Source organism: Hippocampus guttulatus, chromosome 15, assembly GCF_054856545.1.
Source record: "Hippocampus guttulatus isolate MCC_2025c chromosome 15, RoL_Hgut_1.0, whole genome shotgun sequence".
In the NCBI taxonomy this organism is placed as follows: domain Eukaryota; kingdom Metazoa; phylum Chordata; class Actinopteri; order Syngnathiformes; family Syngnathidae; genus Hippocampus; species Hippocampus guttulatus.
The window spans coordinates 13,444,500-13,458,969 of record NC_141275.1 but is presented as its reverse complement, the minus strand read 5'-3'; the positions used below and the strand labels follow the sequence as shown (position 1 = coordinate 13,458,969).

Below are 14,470 nucleotides of genomic sequence, written 5' to 3'. Positions count from 1 at the left end.
ACCCCCCGAATGCAGACTGGCCAATAAGAGCGCGGCACGTCAAAGCACAGCGGTCCAAGGTTTGCCTGGCCGTTGATTTTTCTTGAAATGAGACGTTTTGGAGTTATATGAACAGTCTTTTAAAGATTGAAGTTACCCAGAAAATTTTTTTGAAGGGCAAATGTTATGGCTATTCAATGTCTCAATCCAAAAATCATGTTCAGTCCTTAAAAAGACCTTGTCCATTGGTCCAGTAGTTGTTTCTCGATCGACGCTTCTGGCAGTTTCCTCGGACCCTTCAGAGACCGACGTTTTACTCGAGATATTTTTGCGACCACATTTCTACCGCGCATACGCGACAAACGGATGACGCTCGCGTCTTCGTCTTGGCGTGCGTTTGAAAACCACCTCGGAATTTTGGACTGAATCGAAACCATTTAGACCGGACAGATTGTTGATGCTAAGCTGCGTTTTCATCAGGGATGAGTTGCGACTTACCCTCAGTCCTAATGAAAACGACACACAATGGATGTCGGGGCGTTTGCCAAATCTTTCACATTTTCTTGCGGCGCCGGCGGGGAATTCAATTGTGGCCCGCCATCGTGACTCAATGAGAGCTTGCGAGGAAACGGCGGGTAAGCAAAAGGGAGATAATACAGCGCAGAGTGTGAAATCCAAATCATGACATGGCGGGCATTGTGCGGCGCTTAAAAACGGAGGTGACCAAATATGAAATTCTTAAAAAAATGTTTTCTGTTGTTGTTGTTGTTTTTTTTTTTTTGCTGCCTTCCTTTTGATTATACACTGAAGGTGGTCAGTTGTATTTGAGGAGTGAGGAGTTTGGGGGAGCGTTGGGGGGTGGGGGCATCTAAAGTCCACAATTGTTTCTTATAATTATGTACAATGATATGGTAAAGCATTCCATGCATTTTTTCCCCCCCCCAAAGGATGGGACATAATGGTCGGAGATATATCGGAGATATACACTGGATTGTTGCGATGAAGTGTCTCGACATGAAAGAGGAAGTGGCGGTGAGAGTTGTTTTGGGGGACTAGCGGGAGGGGCGGCTTTGTTGTTGTTGTTGGGGTTTTTTTTTTCCGTCCCCTCCGCGGCTATAAAAGCCGACGAAGAAGGGGAGGTTGTGAACTCGACGGGAAAAAAAATAAAATAAAATAAAAAAAATCCGAGCAAGGCACAGAATCTTCTGCAAACGGTCGGGACTCAACGACAACAACAAGAAAATAAACATGTTGTTAGGTAGGTGCTGAATGGTGAAGCTCTCTACGGTGATTTTCGGACCCACCCCCCATCCGCAACCCCCCCACCCCCCACCCCCTTGTCCGTGTCCTAAAAACCATTCTTCTTTTTGATTATACTTTTTTTTTTTTAAACACATAAAACATTCCAACCTACATCTGCGGACTAGACTAGACAAACGGCTTTTCTTCGCATCTCCCGCCCGCTAAAGGTGACCTTGAACCATTTCAGATCCCCTTCTAAAACCTGCAACCCCCACTCAACCCCCCCCCCCCCCCCCCCCGTTCCCTCCCCCACTCCCCGCCCCAGAAACAGCTGCGTCCCAAAGAGGACACAAAAGGTGTCGGGGGTCCTGCTTTGATTAGATGTAGTACTCCTTCTTTTCGTCGGAGTTGGTGTGGCCGCCCTCGGCGTTGATGATGGCCGTGTCGGCGTCGGCCGCGTCGTCCGCCCCTTTGGCTTCGTGCGTGAAGTAGGTACCTGAGGAAGACCAAGGAGGATATCACCGCTAGATAGAGAGCAGTATCAGTGTCATTGCTACTGAGCCATGTCTTCCATCTAGTGGTGAAATGTGATATTACAACTTAATACTACCGTAGAGATTGAATACTCAGGGTTCGGCATTCACATCAGAATCAGAATCACAATCGCCTTTATTGTCTTTGTATAGCATACAACAACATTTGGGTGCCACTCTTTAGTGCATTTCGAAAAAAATTAAATAAAATAGAATAAAATAAAAACAAAATAAAAACAAACACATGTTTGAAGATTTCCATTTTTTTTCTTTTTCCACACATTTTTCCCCAATTTTTTATAGAAACCTTATTCATTTCAGTGTTTTTTTTAAAAGAAATGTTTGTTAACAACAAACACGCTTACTTGTCATTAGATTATATGAGAGTCCTTGATGGATGGGGGGCGGGGGTGGTATCATTGTCAGGGGTTTCTGAACTGGAAACTTTGAGAACCTCTTGCCTAAGCGGTTTCTCGCACCTGGGCGAATCTAGGTCACCAAGATGTATGGCTGGTGTGAAGACTGCGCTAGCTAGCCGCTAGTCGCTAATGGGTTCAAAAGGTGGAGGGTCAGGTTAACATGACAATGGAAAAAAAAACAAAAAAAAAACCGAGTCAGTGGCGTTATAAAGCAGACCCTCTTACCACTCCCCATCAACACGAATGGTCAAAGGGTAGAATCAGCAACTTGAATTGGCATCGCTCCTCATTTTTACCGTTGTCGCAAAGCTGACAGGAGGAGAGTAAATCTCATCAATGAGCTTGCAAGTGGCCCGCCAGTTCATTTCCCGCTGACCTCCGCAAGGTCAATTTGGAGGCCCCCGGACGGGCTGTCGTGCGCCGATCTCGAAGAGGAGACGCGGTTCGAGGCGCAGGCTCGCCGGCGGGCCACGTGGCGGGAGATTAGCGTGATTAAGTGCCGCAGGATGTTGCGGCTCGCTTTAATCTTTGGTGTCATCCGAGCAGCAGGCTGTTATCCGGTTGGTGACGAGGAGGGCAAAGGGTTGGAAAATTTCCAGGAGGATCCCAGTAAATTTGAGAGAATTTTGGCTTTGTCGCAGTTCGGAATTCTTGAATTCACTTTTGTGGAGTTTTTTGTTTGTTTGTTTTGTTTTGTCAGCTTTTCTGTTGAAAGAAGAGCAGCAACTCCAGGATTGGAAAACTGGCAGCTCGACACTCTGAGTGGCAAACTTGATTAATTAAAAAAATAATAATTATATAAAAATAAAACATTTCAACGTGTTTTTTGTTTGGTGTTAACCAACCCAAACATTTCTTAAAAAAACAAACAAAACAAAACAAAAAAAACCCCCACTGATAATATGAATAAGGTTTCTCTGAAAAATTGGGGAAAAAAATGTGCGGGAAAAAAATAAAATAAAAAATGGAAATCTTCTGTATTCCCGTTCAAGACGGCGGAAGCAATCGCGTTTCTGCCACATGACGGCCCGCTATCCGTTACCTTTGTGTCTGGCAAAGTAGCGTCCCAAGACGATGAGTAGACAGAGCATGGCGAAGACCACCACGGCCACCACTCCCCCGATCACCGCGTGGTCCACCGTTCTGGGGGCTCCCTCGCCGGCTCGAGAATCTACAAGAAGAAAATGAGATTGCGTACGTTGCTTTGGACCGTGTCTATTTTTCAGGCGGGACAGTCGTCCAGACGATATGTGATGGTCAAGCAGACGAGAGTTGACGTCACGGAGAGGAGAGTTCTCATTTGTTACTAGCAGACACGCGCGACTGAAAGGCCGTCGCGACTCGCGGCCGAGCCCAGTCGACTTTTGGACGCCAGCCGGTCAATCACAGGACACATTTCGCCAATCATTCTGGTCGATTTTTTTCATGGCAAAATACACCACAGCGCTTTCATGGGTTATTAGGAAGCGCTTCCGTATAAGTGCCGTTTTTTTTTTTTCTTCTAGAGGTTTACTTTGCAGGCAAAGTCAGAAGCCAAAGGAGGAAAAAAAAAAAAAAAAAAAGAAAAGCGCATCAGGGATGCTTGCCATCGGTTCTTAGCAATCTGTTCACGTGGAGTGGCCCATCATCCATTAGCTGCAGTCGCTGGCGAAAACCTCCCCGCGCTCTTCGCCAGCCTCACACTAAGGGATTTGTCGGCTTCCAGGGAGCACACAAGGATCAGGCCACATTTTGACTAATGAATGCCAGAAGCGGAAGAGAGGAAAAAATAATAAATTGATGGACAACGTCGGCCAATATAGAGGAACAACGCAGGAGCGGGAGTGCCAGGCACACTTGACAAAATTCAACCCCCCCCACCCCCCGATTAATCCGACGACTTTAGATTTTGCTTCCAGTGCCGGTGCGGCAGCGTCAATTAAACCCCCCCTCCGGCAGAAATTCATCTGACATCCGATTGCTTTGGGGCCGCCAGCGACCTCTTGACGCTAACTTTGTTTTCCCCATTGCGATGTGAACGAGGTCCCAAAGGGAAGGAAACGGAAAGACGCAAAAGAAAGAGCACCATTGCGCTTTCTCGTCCTCGTCTTCCCAACTTGACCCGCCTCGTGTCTTAAATTTGCCGCAATCGAACGGTGGAACACCGTCGCTATAAATGTCGGATGGAATACGTCATCGCCTCTGTCTGCAAAATCATTTCATCTTAAAATCAAATGGCGAATCGATGATTTGAAGCTCACCCTGGAGGAAATGAAATCCATTTCCAGCACTTCCTATAGGGGGAGGGGGTGTCTTCCTATTCTCAACAAAGCAAATCCCGTCCAGCGTCGCTTCCGTCTCTGACGTACGCGAGCGCGTCGACGAGCGTGCCATTTGATCGTTCTCGGGACGTCAAAATAACGTTTGCCTGAATGTCACATTTCAAGATCTCTGTTTAATCTCCATGTTGGAAAACATCCGCTGTCATTTCCTGAAAGCGCTCGGACCCCTCACGCCCCCTCCCCGAAATCATACAACGCAATTTGCATGTCATATCAGTGAGCGTCACTTAGGAGCAATTACTGTCACTCGGCGGAAGACGGGACATCTCACACGGCGGAGTATGGGGGGGGGGGGGGGTCGTTTCCACATTGCCCAACCGATGACGGCGTTCGGGGATATGTACTTTTTGCTGTTCCTTAAATGTCTTTCTTTGGGGGGGGGGGCGCAGGATGACAAGAGTTTACCGTCCCAAATGAACCGTTTCTTTGAACAGCAGAGGAGGAAGAAAAGAAAATATGACATCACGTCCCCCTGCCGTGCCATTTGGACAATATAGGTGAACAGGACAGATGATCATTAAGATATTGATTTTCGACTTAAGGGATAATTGCAGTCAAGATACATCACTCCCATGTCCATTTTTTTTCCTCTTTGCTCAGTGTTAGGTGAGTGTTAAGCTCGGGTGGCAGCGTACTTTGCAGTTTGACGGATTGTGAAAAAAAAAAGTGCTTTCTTTGAGTCGGCGATCGGCACGACGCCTCCTACTTGAAGTTTACTTTTCAAACTAAACATGAAACAAAGACAGGTCAACGTTTCGTGTTCACATCTACGCAAGTCTTGAAGTATTTGACTTTTTTTTTCCACTTAGTACTCTAAAGAAGGGTCTGTAAATGCCCGGCACTGGATTAACTTCGTTTTATGAACGTCGGCTAGCTTAATGCTAGCGCATTATGCAAAGCGCCTTCGACCGGCTAAAGAAACTAGCATCGGTGTATTCATTACGTCACCTTTAAACACATGCTGACACAGGATACAGCCCTACTCGCTTGCATATATTTATCCCCTGCTAAAACAAATATTTTAACTCAGCTGGATGTTTTTTTTTTTCATGTTTAGTCACCAAATCTCTTTCTGTATTATGCTAGCTAGCTCCTAGTGGCCATCCCACGTACACCAGAATGATCAGTACAAAGTCCAGTGAAGAGTCTTGATGAGCAAACAGTTAATTCTTTACGTTTTATTCACCTGATGTCATGACAAACTCCTTCTGTTTCGATTTAATACGTGCCCGAAAGACAAAAGGATTACGGCAGGGATGTCCTCCAAACAAGGTGTCCACGGGGATAAACAGACGGAGCGGCAGGACCGCAGATCGCGAGTGCCAAGGTGGAGTATCTCATTTTTTCCCGCCGACGTGCTGACAGGAGCCTTGATTTGAGACGAAGGAGATCTCCTAATTGGATCTGCTAATCTGCTAATTAAGCACTGGCGATTTGGCTAGCGCGCCGTCGCCAGATAGAGGAGCAATCAGCGGCGAGTGGGCGGGGTGTCATAAGCGCACGTCGGCTTGTCAAGATCCACTCGCGCTCGCCCGCGACGCCTCTCGCCTAAAGAGAAAATGTAATTAAAGTCGCCACCAACCTATTCATTGAACCTATTTGAAAATGTCACCGCGAGCGTCTCCTTGTCAGGTGGCGCGCAACGCCGCTCTCGTATAGATTGACTTTTTTCCACGACGTTCGAGAGCGCTTTAATGATGAAAGAAAGACGATAGTCCTATCGAAACACTGACAAGAGTCGGGGGGAGGGGGGGGGCAAATTGAAGTAGAAAGTGAGACGATGAAGAACAATTGTTGAAGATTTTGGCGGAATCGGTCAAGTGCGGAATAAGGACAAACAGCGATTTTTTTTTGTGTGCGTGTGTGTTTTGGACATGGGAAAAAAAAGCCAACAACATGCATTTTGTTGGATGGCGACACAGAGTAGATGTGACCGTAAATTTGTCGTGTGCCCTCCACCTTTTTGTGATGAGAAGCTAAGCAAACATTCAAAGTCATTCCAGGAATAAACCAAACAGTCCATTAGCTCTCGAGGAACCGTGTATCTTTTCCCTAATGGACTCATTTATCATTTATCTAATCAGGGCCAGTCTTCATCCAAAATGTAATATAATTACGGGCTATAAGCGTTCTCGGGATATTGCGCTGTATCTAGGCCACGGCCAGCTCGATAAACACCTTCTAATAATGGCTTTTAGTGGTCTCGGGAGTGACTTATTCCGACGCGTGGAGGACTCACGGTGGCTCCCGAGGCCAAATGAGTTTGTGGCTCATTGCGGTGATGTGCATCAGTCCCGCTAATGGTAGTCGGGGGCGGGCTGCGCGGGGAGGGGCTTCTCTCGGGTATGATTATCAACCCCCGCAAAAGTGCAACCTAGCCTTTCATCCCGCTGTCACTGAGCTGGCTATAAGTCGGCTGCGACGATAATATCCATTACAGAGGCCCCCCTTGTGAGCGCAAAGTTACAGAAGCTAAATGTCACGTCGGAGTTTTGCGTCAGGAAGGGCATCCTGGGGGGGGGGGGGGGAACAAACAAAAACAACTGCGTCAAACATGTCGCACGGGGAAAATCTCATTGCGTGAGTGCAGTAGCAACTTTCCACCAACAGGGGGTGTTATACACCGTGAGTAAGGTACACATCGTCCAATGGAATGTGAACCGGAAATTTCTTTCGGGATGTCCTAGTTTCGGAGCAAATATTTTGTGATACTTTTGCTGGCAAGGCACTACGTAGACGTTGACTGAGGAGCTTCAATTCGATGAACCGAGTGCTTTGCCACCCTCTTGTGACATCCTGGTGCCAAGTATAAAGGTTGGACATTTTTATATAGGAGTAAACTGACAAATTGAACTTGTAGCTCGAGGTGCCGCTGTGTATTAAAAAAGACGAGTGAGTAAGGAAGTGATTCAGAGGTGGCTAAAAAAAAAACCCCACACAAAATAGGACATCCACAATGCAATTCTCCGCTTCCACACTCTGTAGAGTGACAAAACAAAGAGGCTGTGTTTTTTTGTGGCGTCCAGCGAAATGACATGAGGGGCTTTGCGTTAACATGCGTGCCCGGCAGACACTTGCTTTGCCCGAGTGCAGGAAGTGTGCCAACCCCACTAAATGAAAGCCCCCCCCCCATCCCTTCCCCCCCAAAAAAAGAGTGGCTGCATTCGAATGTTGCGACAAACAGCCCGTGGCAAGAGTCTGTGCTCGATCTCTCAGATGAGCTTTTTCATTAACTTTTCATGTCTTTTTCTTTCCCCCCCCCGCCCTGCCCATTTGAATGAATTAACAACTGCCCCAACCCGACTGCCAAACAACTTTTCATTTTACATCTCCCCACAAACCTAAACAGCCTTTTAAAACACGAGGCCTCCCGCGACACGCCCCCTTTTTAAGACCCACAACGCTGGCTTTGTCAAGCATCACCACGAATGAAAACATCTGGCCGCCGAGCACGAGGCGCTCAAAGCGTTTCACGTCGCCGCCTGGCAACCGCGGGCGCGGATCCGATGATAAATGAGCTCCTTTTGATTCGTGCGCCGGACAGCGGCTCCAAGTAATTTCCGAGGTAATGCGGCCTACTGGAGCGTTACGCGCCACCTGAGAGGACGGACGGAGGCGCGTAATGCCTCCGAAATTAGGCTTTCGGGAAGTCGGCGTAAACAAGCGGGAATCAAGAGGGGAGCTCTATCGTTAGCATCCTCGTGCGCGATTGCGTACGCAGGTAACATTTTGTTTCGTGACGCGTCACGAGACAAATGCGTTCGGGTAGTACATTGAGACATATTGTGTACGTACTCAGAGAGTGGCTGCGGCTTATTTGTTTACTCAACTGAAAAGTGGAGCAGCCATTTATTATTTATAGCTTAATAGGGAGTGGTTTAAGCTAATAGCGTGTCGAAAAAGAATTGGGGGTGGGGGGGGTGAGCGTCAGGAAGACACCATTGAACGGCATCGGTGAGATGATTGTTTTGCACCTCGTCGGGGGGAGAAACCAAAGCACCTTCGATGTCGCGCAAACAGTTGGCGAGAGCGCCCGCAGGTGTCTCATTTGCAGCAGGTAGCAGAAGCGGGGCGACAGATGGGCAGCATCGACAGCGGATGGCAAATTCGTAAGCGTCTGCTCGCTGAAAAGATAAAAAGTGACGATTGGCACCAAAATGATTCGTATGCAGTGCTTTAAAAAAAAAAAAAAAAAAGACTCTCAGCTACTGATGTGATTTTTAAAATTTATTTTCCCTTTCCAGTGGCGCCTTTATCAGTTTTTTTTATTCCATGACCATCCTCAAAACCCACACAAAAAAGTTATTCAATTATTGGAACATAGATAATAGAGTAAAATAGATATTTAAAAAAATATATATATATATACAAACTAAAACTATTAATTACCTTCACATTACGCTTTTGTCATTTGCTGTTAAGTTTGTTTGTTTGTTTGTTTGTTTGTTTGTTTATTGAACATAAAACATATATACAGTAATAATTTGACAGAAAATAAGGTAGATAAAAAAAGTAAAAAGAAAGAAATCAATCTTCATTCAACACAGTTATTATGTTCAAGGGAGTAGGAAGAAGTAAAAAACTTATCTAGTCCTACCCCGTTATGTGATTGTATCTAATAAATCATTTTTATATCAATCAGAAAAGTAAGAAGAAAGAAGTCTCCATTAAGGCTCATACTTTACCCTTAACCGTGATATTTTTACAACTTTTGGTTTGTATCGGGATTATATACTTCCACACCCTGACACTCTTGTGTCAATTTTCTCTTAAATTCATAATGGATATTTATATACCTTTCTCTATTTATCAACTTAGTTCTGATTTATCATTATATTTAATGTTTTGAATTTATCATTTTAACTCTGATTGATGTAGGTTGTTTGTACTATTTTTTTGAATTTGTTTTTTAACTCAGCAAGCGATTTACTCATTTTCAGGTCCGTTTCGAGATTATTCCACAGATTAACACCTTTGATAGATACACTTCTTTGCTTGATGTTTGTTCTTGTTTTGAGTTTTTTGAATAAGTTGGTACCTCTTAAATCATAGCTGCTTTCTCGAATTTCGAAAAACTTCTGAATGTTTTGGCAGAGCAGGTTATTGTGTGCTTTGTACATTAATTGGGCGATTTTAAAGTCAACCAGGTCATAAAATTTCATCGTATTTAATTTGATAAATAGTGGATTTGTGGGTTCCGTATATTTTGATCTATTAATAATTCGAATTGCTTTTTTTTGTAGGTTGAGAATAGGGAGTGTGTTTGTTTTGCAGGCATTTCCCCATATTTCCACACAGTAGGTCATATATGGTAATAATAATGAAGTGTACAATGTGTACAAAGATCTCTTATTTAGCACTTCCTTGGTTTTGTAGAGGATCCCTACGGTTTTGGCTATTTTTCTTTTTACGTTATCGATATGTGGCTTCCAACATAGTTTTGAGTCTATTACTAATCCGAGAAACTTGGTTTCATACGCTCTTTCTATCTCAATTGAGTTTACCATAATTTTAGCTTGGTGTTTGATTGGTCTTGTGCCAAAAACAATTAACTTCGATTTTTTCAGGTTAAGTGACAATTTATTTCTGTCGAACCAGTTTTTTAATTTGTTTAATTCGTTTTCTACGGTTGTCAGGAGCTGTTTCAGATTTATTCCAGAACAGTAGAAAGTTGTATCATCAGCAAATAGGACACATTTAAATTGTTTTGAGACCTTGCAGATATCATTTATATATAAGATGAATAGTTTTGGACCAAGCACTGACCCCTGAGGAACTCCGTGAGTGATTTTTAGTTGATTAGTTTTTTTATTGTTGAGTTGCACGTACTGATATCTGTTTTCTAAATAACTTTTTATCCATTTATAAGCTACACCTCTAATGCCATATCTTTCTAGTTTTTTCAATAATATACTGTGATCTATTGTGTCAAAAGCTTTTTTTAGATCTAGGAAAACCCCAACAGTAAATTCTTTGTTGTCTATATTAGTGGCTATTGCTTCCACAAACTCCATAACTGCCATTGAGGTGGTCCGCTTTTCCCTGAAGCCATATTGATTCTCACTTAACAGCGCATGCTTTTGTATAAAGCTATCAAGTCTGCGAGAAAATAGTTTTTCTAATATTTTTGAAAATTGTGGTAGTAGTGATATTGGTCTATAATTTGTAAACCGATGTCTTTCTCCACTTTTATAGATTGGAATAACTTTAGCAATTTTCATTTTTGATGGAAAGATACCAGCTTTGAATGACAGGTTGCATATGTGCGTGAAAGGTCGCACTACATATTCTATAATCTGCTTTATTATTGTCATGTCAATATTAAAGCAATCAGTTGACTTTTTATTTTTAAAAGTTTTTATAATATTTGATACTTCTTCTTGTTTTACAGCAGTAAGGAACATCGTGGAGGAGTTTTTTTCTACATATCTATCTATTTCAAACACGTTTGTTGGATCAGGAATTTGTTTTGCTAGGTTACTGCCGATGTTGACAAAATACTCATTAAATTCAGTTGCTATTTCTGCAGTTTTTTCCAAAATACTATTTTTGCCTTTGATAAAATACTCTGGATAATCCATTTTTTTAGGACTATTTCTGATTACTTGGTTAAGTATCTTCCATATTTCTTGTGTGTTACTTTTATTCTGCTCTAATAGTGCATGATAATGATCTCTTTTACTGGTTCTTATAATATTTACTAGTTTATTTTTATAGGTCTTATATTTTTTTTCTGCTTCTTCAGTTCTCAATTTTAAAAACAATTTATATAAATTGTTTTTTTTTTGTTTAAAAGTCTTTTTTTGTTGTCATTTCGGCCTCTTTTTTTTTTATTTAAAAGGACAGCATCTAACTGCTTTTTAAACAGTCAGGGAAATGAATAATAACCGTCAAATCTAAGGATTAAAAACAAAAATGAAACTTATGAAAAAACCCCCAAATCATCTTCACATGAGGCTTTCCTCACCCATCGCTCACGTTCTGATGTTTGAATATTCCTCAGAAGTGAACTTCTCGAGCGGGTGAACTTATATTTCCACTTGCATGCCAATTTCGCCTGTTTAAGTCAAGAGATGGAAACGCAAGCGCTTTGTCACCTGTCATCCTCATGCGGCTGCAAAACTCATTCATGCGCCTTCCATCTCTTCTGATGGGAGGGCCCCCGAAGGCGAGAGCGGCTTTCGCATGGGGGAAAAAGCACCCTCCACTCATCTTAAAGAGGGAACACGAGAGGAGTGGAAACTGAGGATTGGGGGGACTCCCCCCCCCCCCCCCCACCCAAAAAAAAAAACTTGCCCAAGTGATAAAGTGCTATCACTTGATCTTTTCTTTATAAGGCTGCAAACTTATCTTGTGTCGCCGGAGTTTCGCTGGAATTCCACTGCGAACATTCTTTATACGAATGAAACTCATGACGTTGTTATGTTTTACTTATTTCTTTTTAATTAAAAATGATAAGCGGTTCAGGTAATGGGTGGAATAAGTTCAATAATTAAAAAGAATGTAAAGAATTGAACAGTTTGTGCGTCCCAATTTAATGCTGCAATTCAATATTAGGATAAAGACTATTTACCTGTGAGCAATTTTGTTATATTATCTGTCTACATGCCTTGCTTCACCATTTGTGTTCAAACACGCGCTTCTTAAAACATGGCGATCGATGCTAGCCATTAGCACGCCAATGGTGCTTCGGACTGTTTGTCAGCGTGAAGCTAAACAGACTTTGCTTGGGCTCACGTGAATGTTATAAATGGTGCAATTCTCTTTGTTTTATGTTTACTTTTACAGCGTGACGCCGCTGGATGTCGTTTCTACCCGGAAACATAAACTGGGTGGATGGGGAGTGCACATCCCTTTAAGTGACAGAGACTCACCACGCTTCACTTATTCATGCACAGGTGAAAGAAAGGTCAGATGAGTGCACCCCGCAGCAATTAAGAGACAGTGTAGAGGCGAGAGGAAACTACTAGGAAAGCATGTTTGCTCATCGCCCATGTTGCCTCGCTGTTGTTGGTCATGGCGTCCGAATGTTCTAAACGTCTTCCTGCGAGTCTCACTGAGCTGGGCGGCCAATACGGCACAGTCTCTCCTGAGTCTAGTGTCGTCAGATCTCGTGGCGCTCCTCAATTATCCCGACTACTTTCTCCCGCTTGCTGACAGCCACGTTGACAGGTGCGCACTACCCACCCCCCACACACCCCCCTGCACACGCACAACCCCTGCAGATGTGCTCACCTCTCCAAACAGGAAATTAATCGGCTTGGAGCTTGCCGTCAACTAGCCGACATGTTCTGCTAACGTGCCCTTTTGTTTAAGAGTGAGCAGATCGAAGCCAAAGAAATCGAGAGCCTTGAACGTGAGGACACACGGCGAGAGACGACGAAAAACACCCAAACACTAATACTTACGTTGGCATGTAAGTGTCAACGTTGACCTTTGAAATGACCAAAATAAACACAGACGCTAGCATTAGCATGTCTAGTTCTGCAGCAGCATGATACGCCGTATCCTCCTCTTTTCTGCAGTACTCTGTTTTTTTCGGCCTGTGGATAAAAACATTCTACTCCACAGTCTCCATTTTTGATGAGACGCCAATAGCGACGACCAAAACAAAGACGCACGCTAACGTTAGCATAGCTGGTTCGGCAGCAGTACAGTATTAGACTCCACCATCTCAACTTTGCTGTACCATTTTAACATTTGAGAAAAGACAGCTGGAAATGATCAAAACAAACGTGAACGCTAACGTCAGAAAAAATAAATGTTGCATTCAGTGTGGCTTGGGCGTTGCTGCTAGCAGGGCTATTTTATGGTGGGCCGCTCGAACCTTCTGTCCCTTTCATGAAATGGACAAGGCGGCCGTTCCGTGTCAGCCCCCTTCCTTCCTCAAACCACAACATGCTGGGCATCGCCATGGCAACAAGATTCCCCGAGTCTCATGCGGTCAGCGCCGCTCCGATGCAGTGTCACTCATGAGTGCAAATGAGTGACATGCGCAGCCTCCGCTCAACACGCCGAGGTGATTCATTGGCTTAATGGAAGCCGAGCCTTGAGCTCAATATAACATACAGAGTGAAAAGGAGACCAGAGCCGGGATTCAATCTGTTGGTAAAACCGCTTCGGCATTCAATGTGCATATTCAATCTGAATCGGGTAGACGCTAGATATATTATTCCAGGTTTCGTTACGGAGCAGAGTAAATAAATCAATGCAAATTACTGAGCAAACTCTTTTTAACAATCCTCCAAGTAATTTGCCGCCATCTCATGGTAGGCAAATATAACCAATGACACAACCCTTTAGGGCGGGGCGGAAATTACCTACGCATTTTCGCCATCCACGAACCGCCGTTTCACAGCACAGTCGGTCGATTTTCAACATGGATCAGTCTATTAACTCATTCAATCCCAGCCATTTTCACTGGAGCAACCCCCTCAATCCCAGCGTTTTACTGGATTTTGACTGATCTTGCAAGGCCCACAGAATATTTGGTTCTAATGCGATATAAACATGGAGCCTACCAAAAATCGGCATTACAAAATGGCAAAGTTTCATGAAAATGGCGATTCCTGGGCAAAAAAATGGAGAAAAAAAGCTTTTTGTAAAAGCATGCATTTCAAGCATGTGAGGCACCACTGCCACCTACTGGGCGTTTTTTTAAACGTGATTTACAATGCAAACGGCTTATTCTCATTCACAGATTGCATCAGACCCTCCTCCTCTCTGACGCAAAAAAAAAAAAAGACGTGGACATACAAGTACGTCCCTGGTAGGCGGGGCCTAATTTTAAAAAGACGTACAAGTACGTCTTGCCTCCTCAAAACAGGGGAGCCATAAATACTTTGCAGTAACTCTTGGGTTACTTTGACCAAAGCATATCACAGACTTGTTAAGAGGACAAAAAAAAATAAAAAAATTTGCGTCACAGAAATTAACTGGCACTGACACACTAATAAACATGCTGCAGATGCAGGAG

General features: G+C 43.8%; 1 protein-coding gene across 4 annotated transcripts in view; it reads right to left on the bottom strand.

Moving 5' to 3' along the window:
* Positions 1–1,549: 1,549 nt before the first annotated feature.
* Positions 1,550–14,470, bottom strand: part of cadm1a (cell adhesion molecule 1a) — a 199,727-nt gene continuing 186,806 nt past the window's right edge. For all 4 annotated transcript variants that reach the window (XM_086131790.1, XM_086131786.1, XM_086131788.1 and 1 more), the window contains 2 exons: positions 3,216–3,344; positions 1,550–1,717 (listed from right to left, as the gene is read on the bottom strand). In XM_086131790.1, the coding sequence (XP_085987916.1) occupies positions 1,599–1,717; positions 3,216–3,344 (248 nt within the window). In that variant the 3' untranslated portion in view covers positions 1,550–1,598. The remainder of the gene's footprint in view (positions 1,718–3,215; positions 3,345–14,470) is intronic.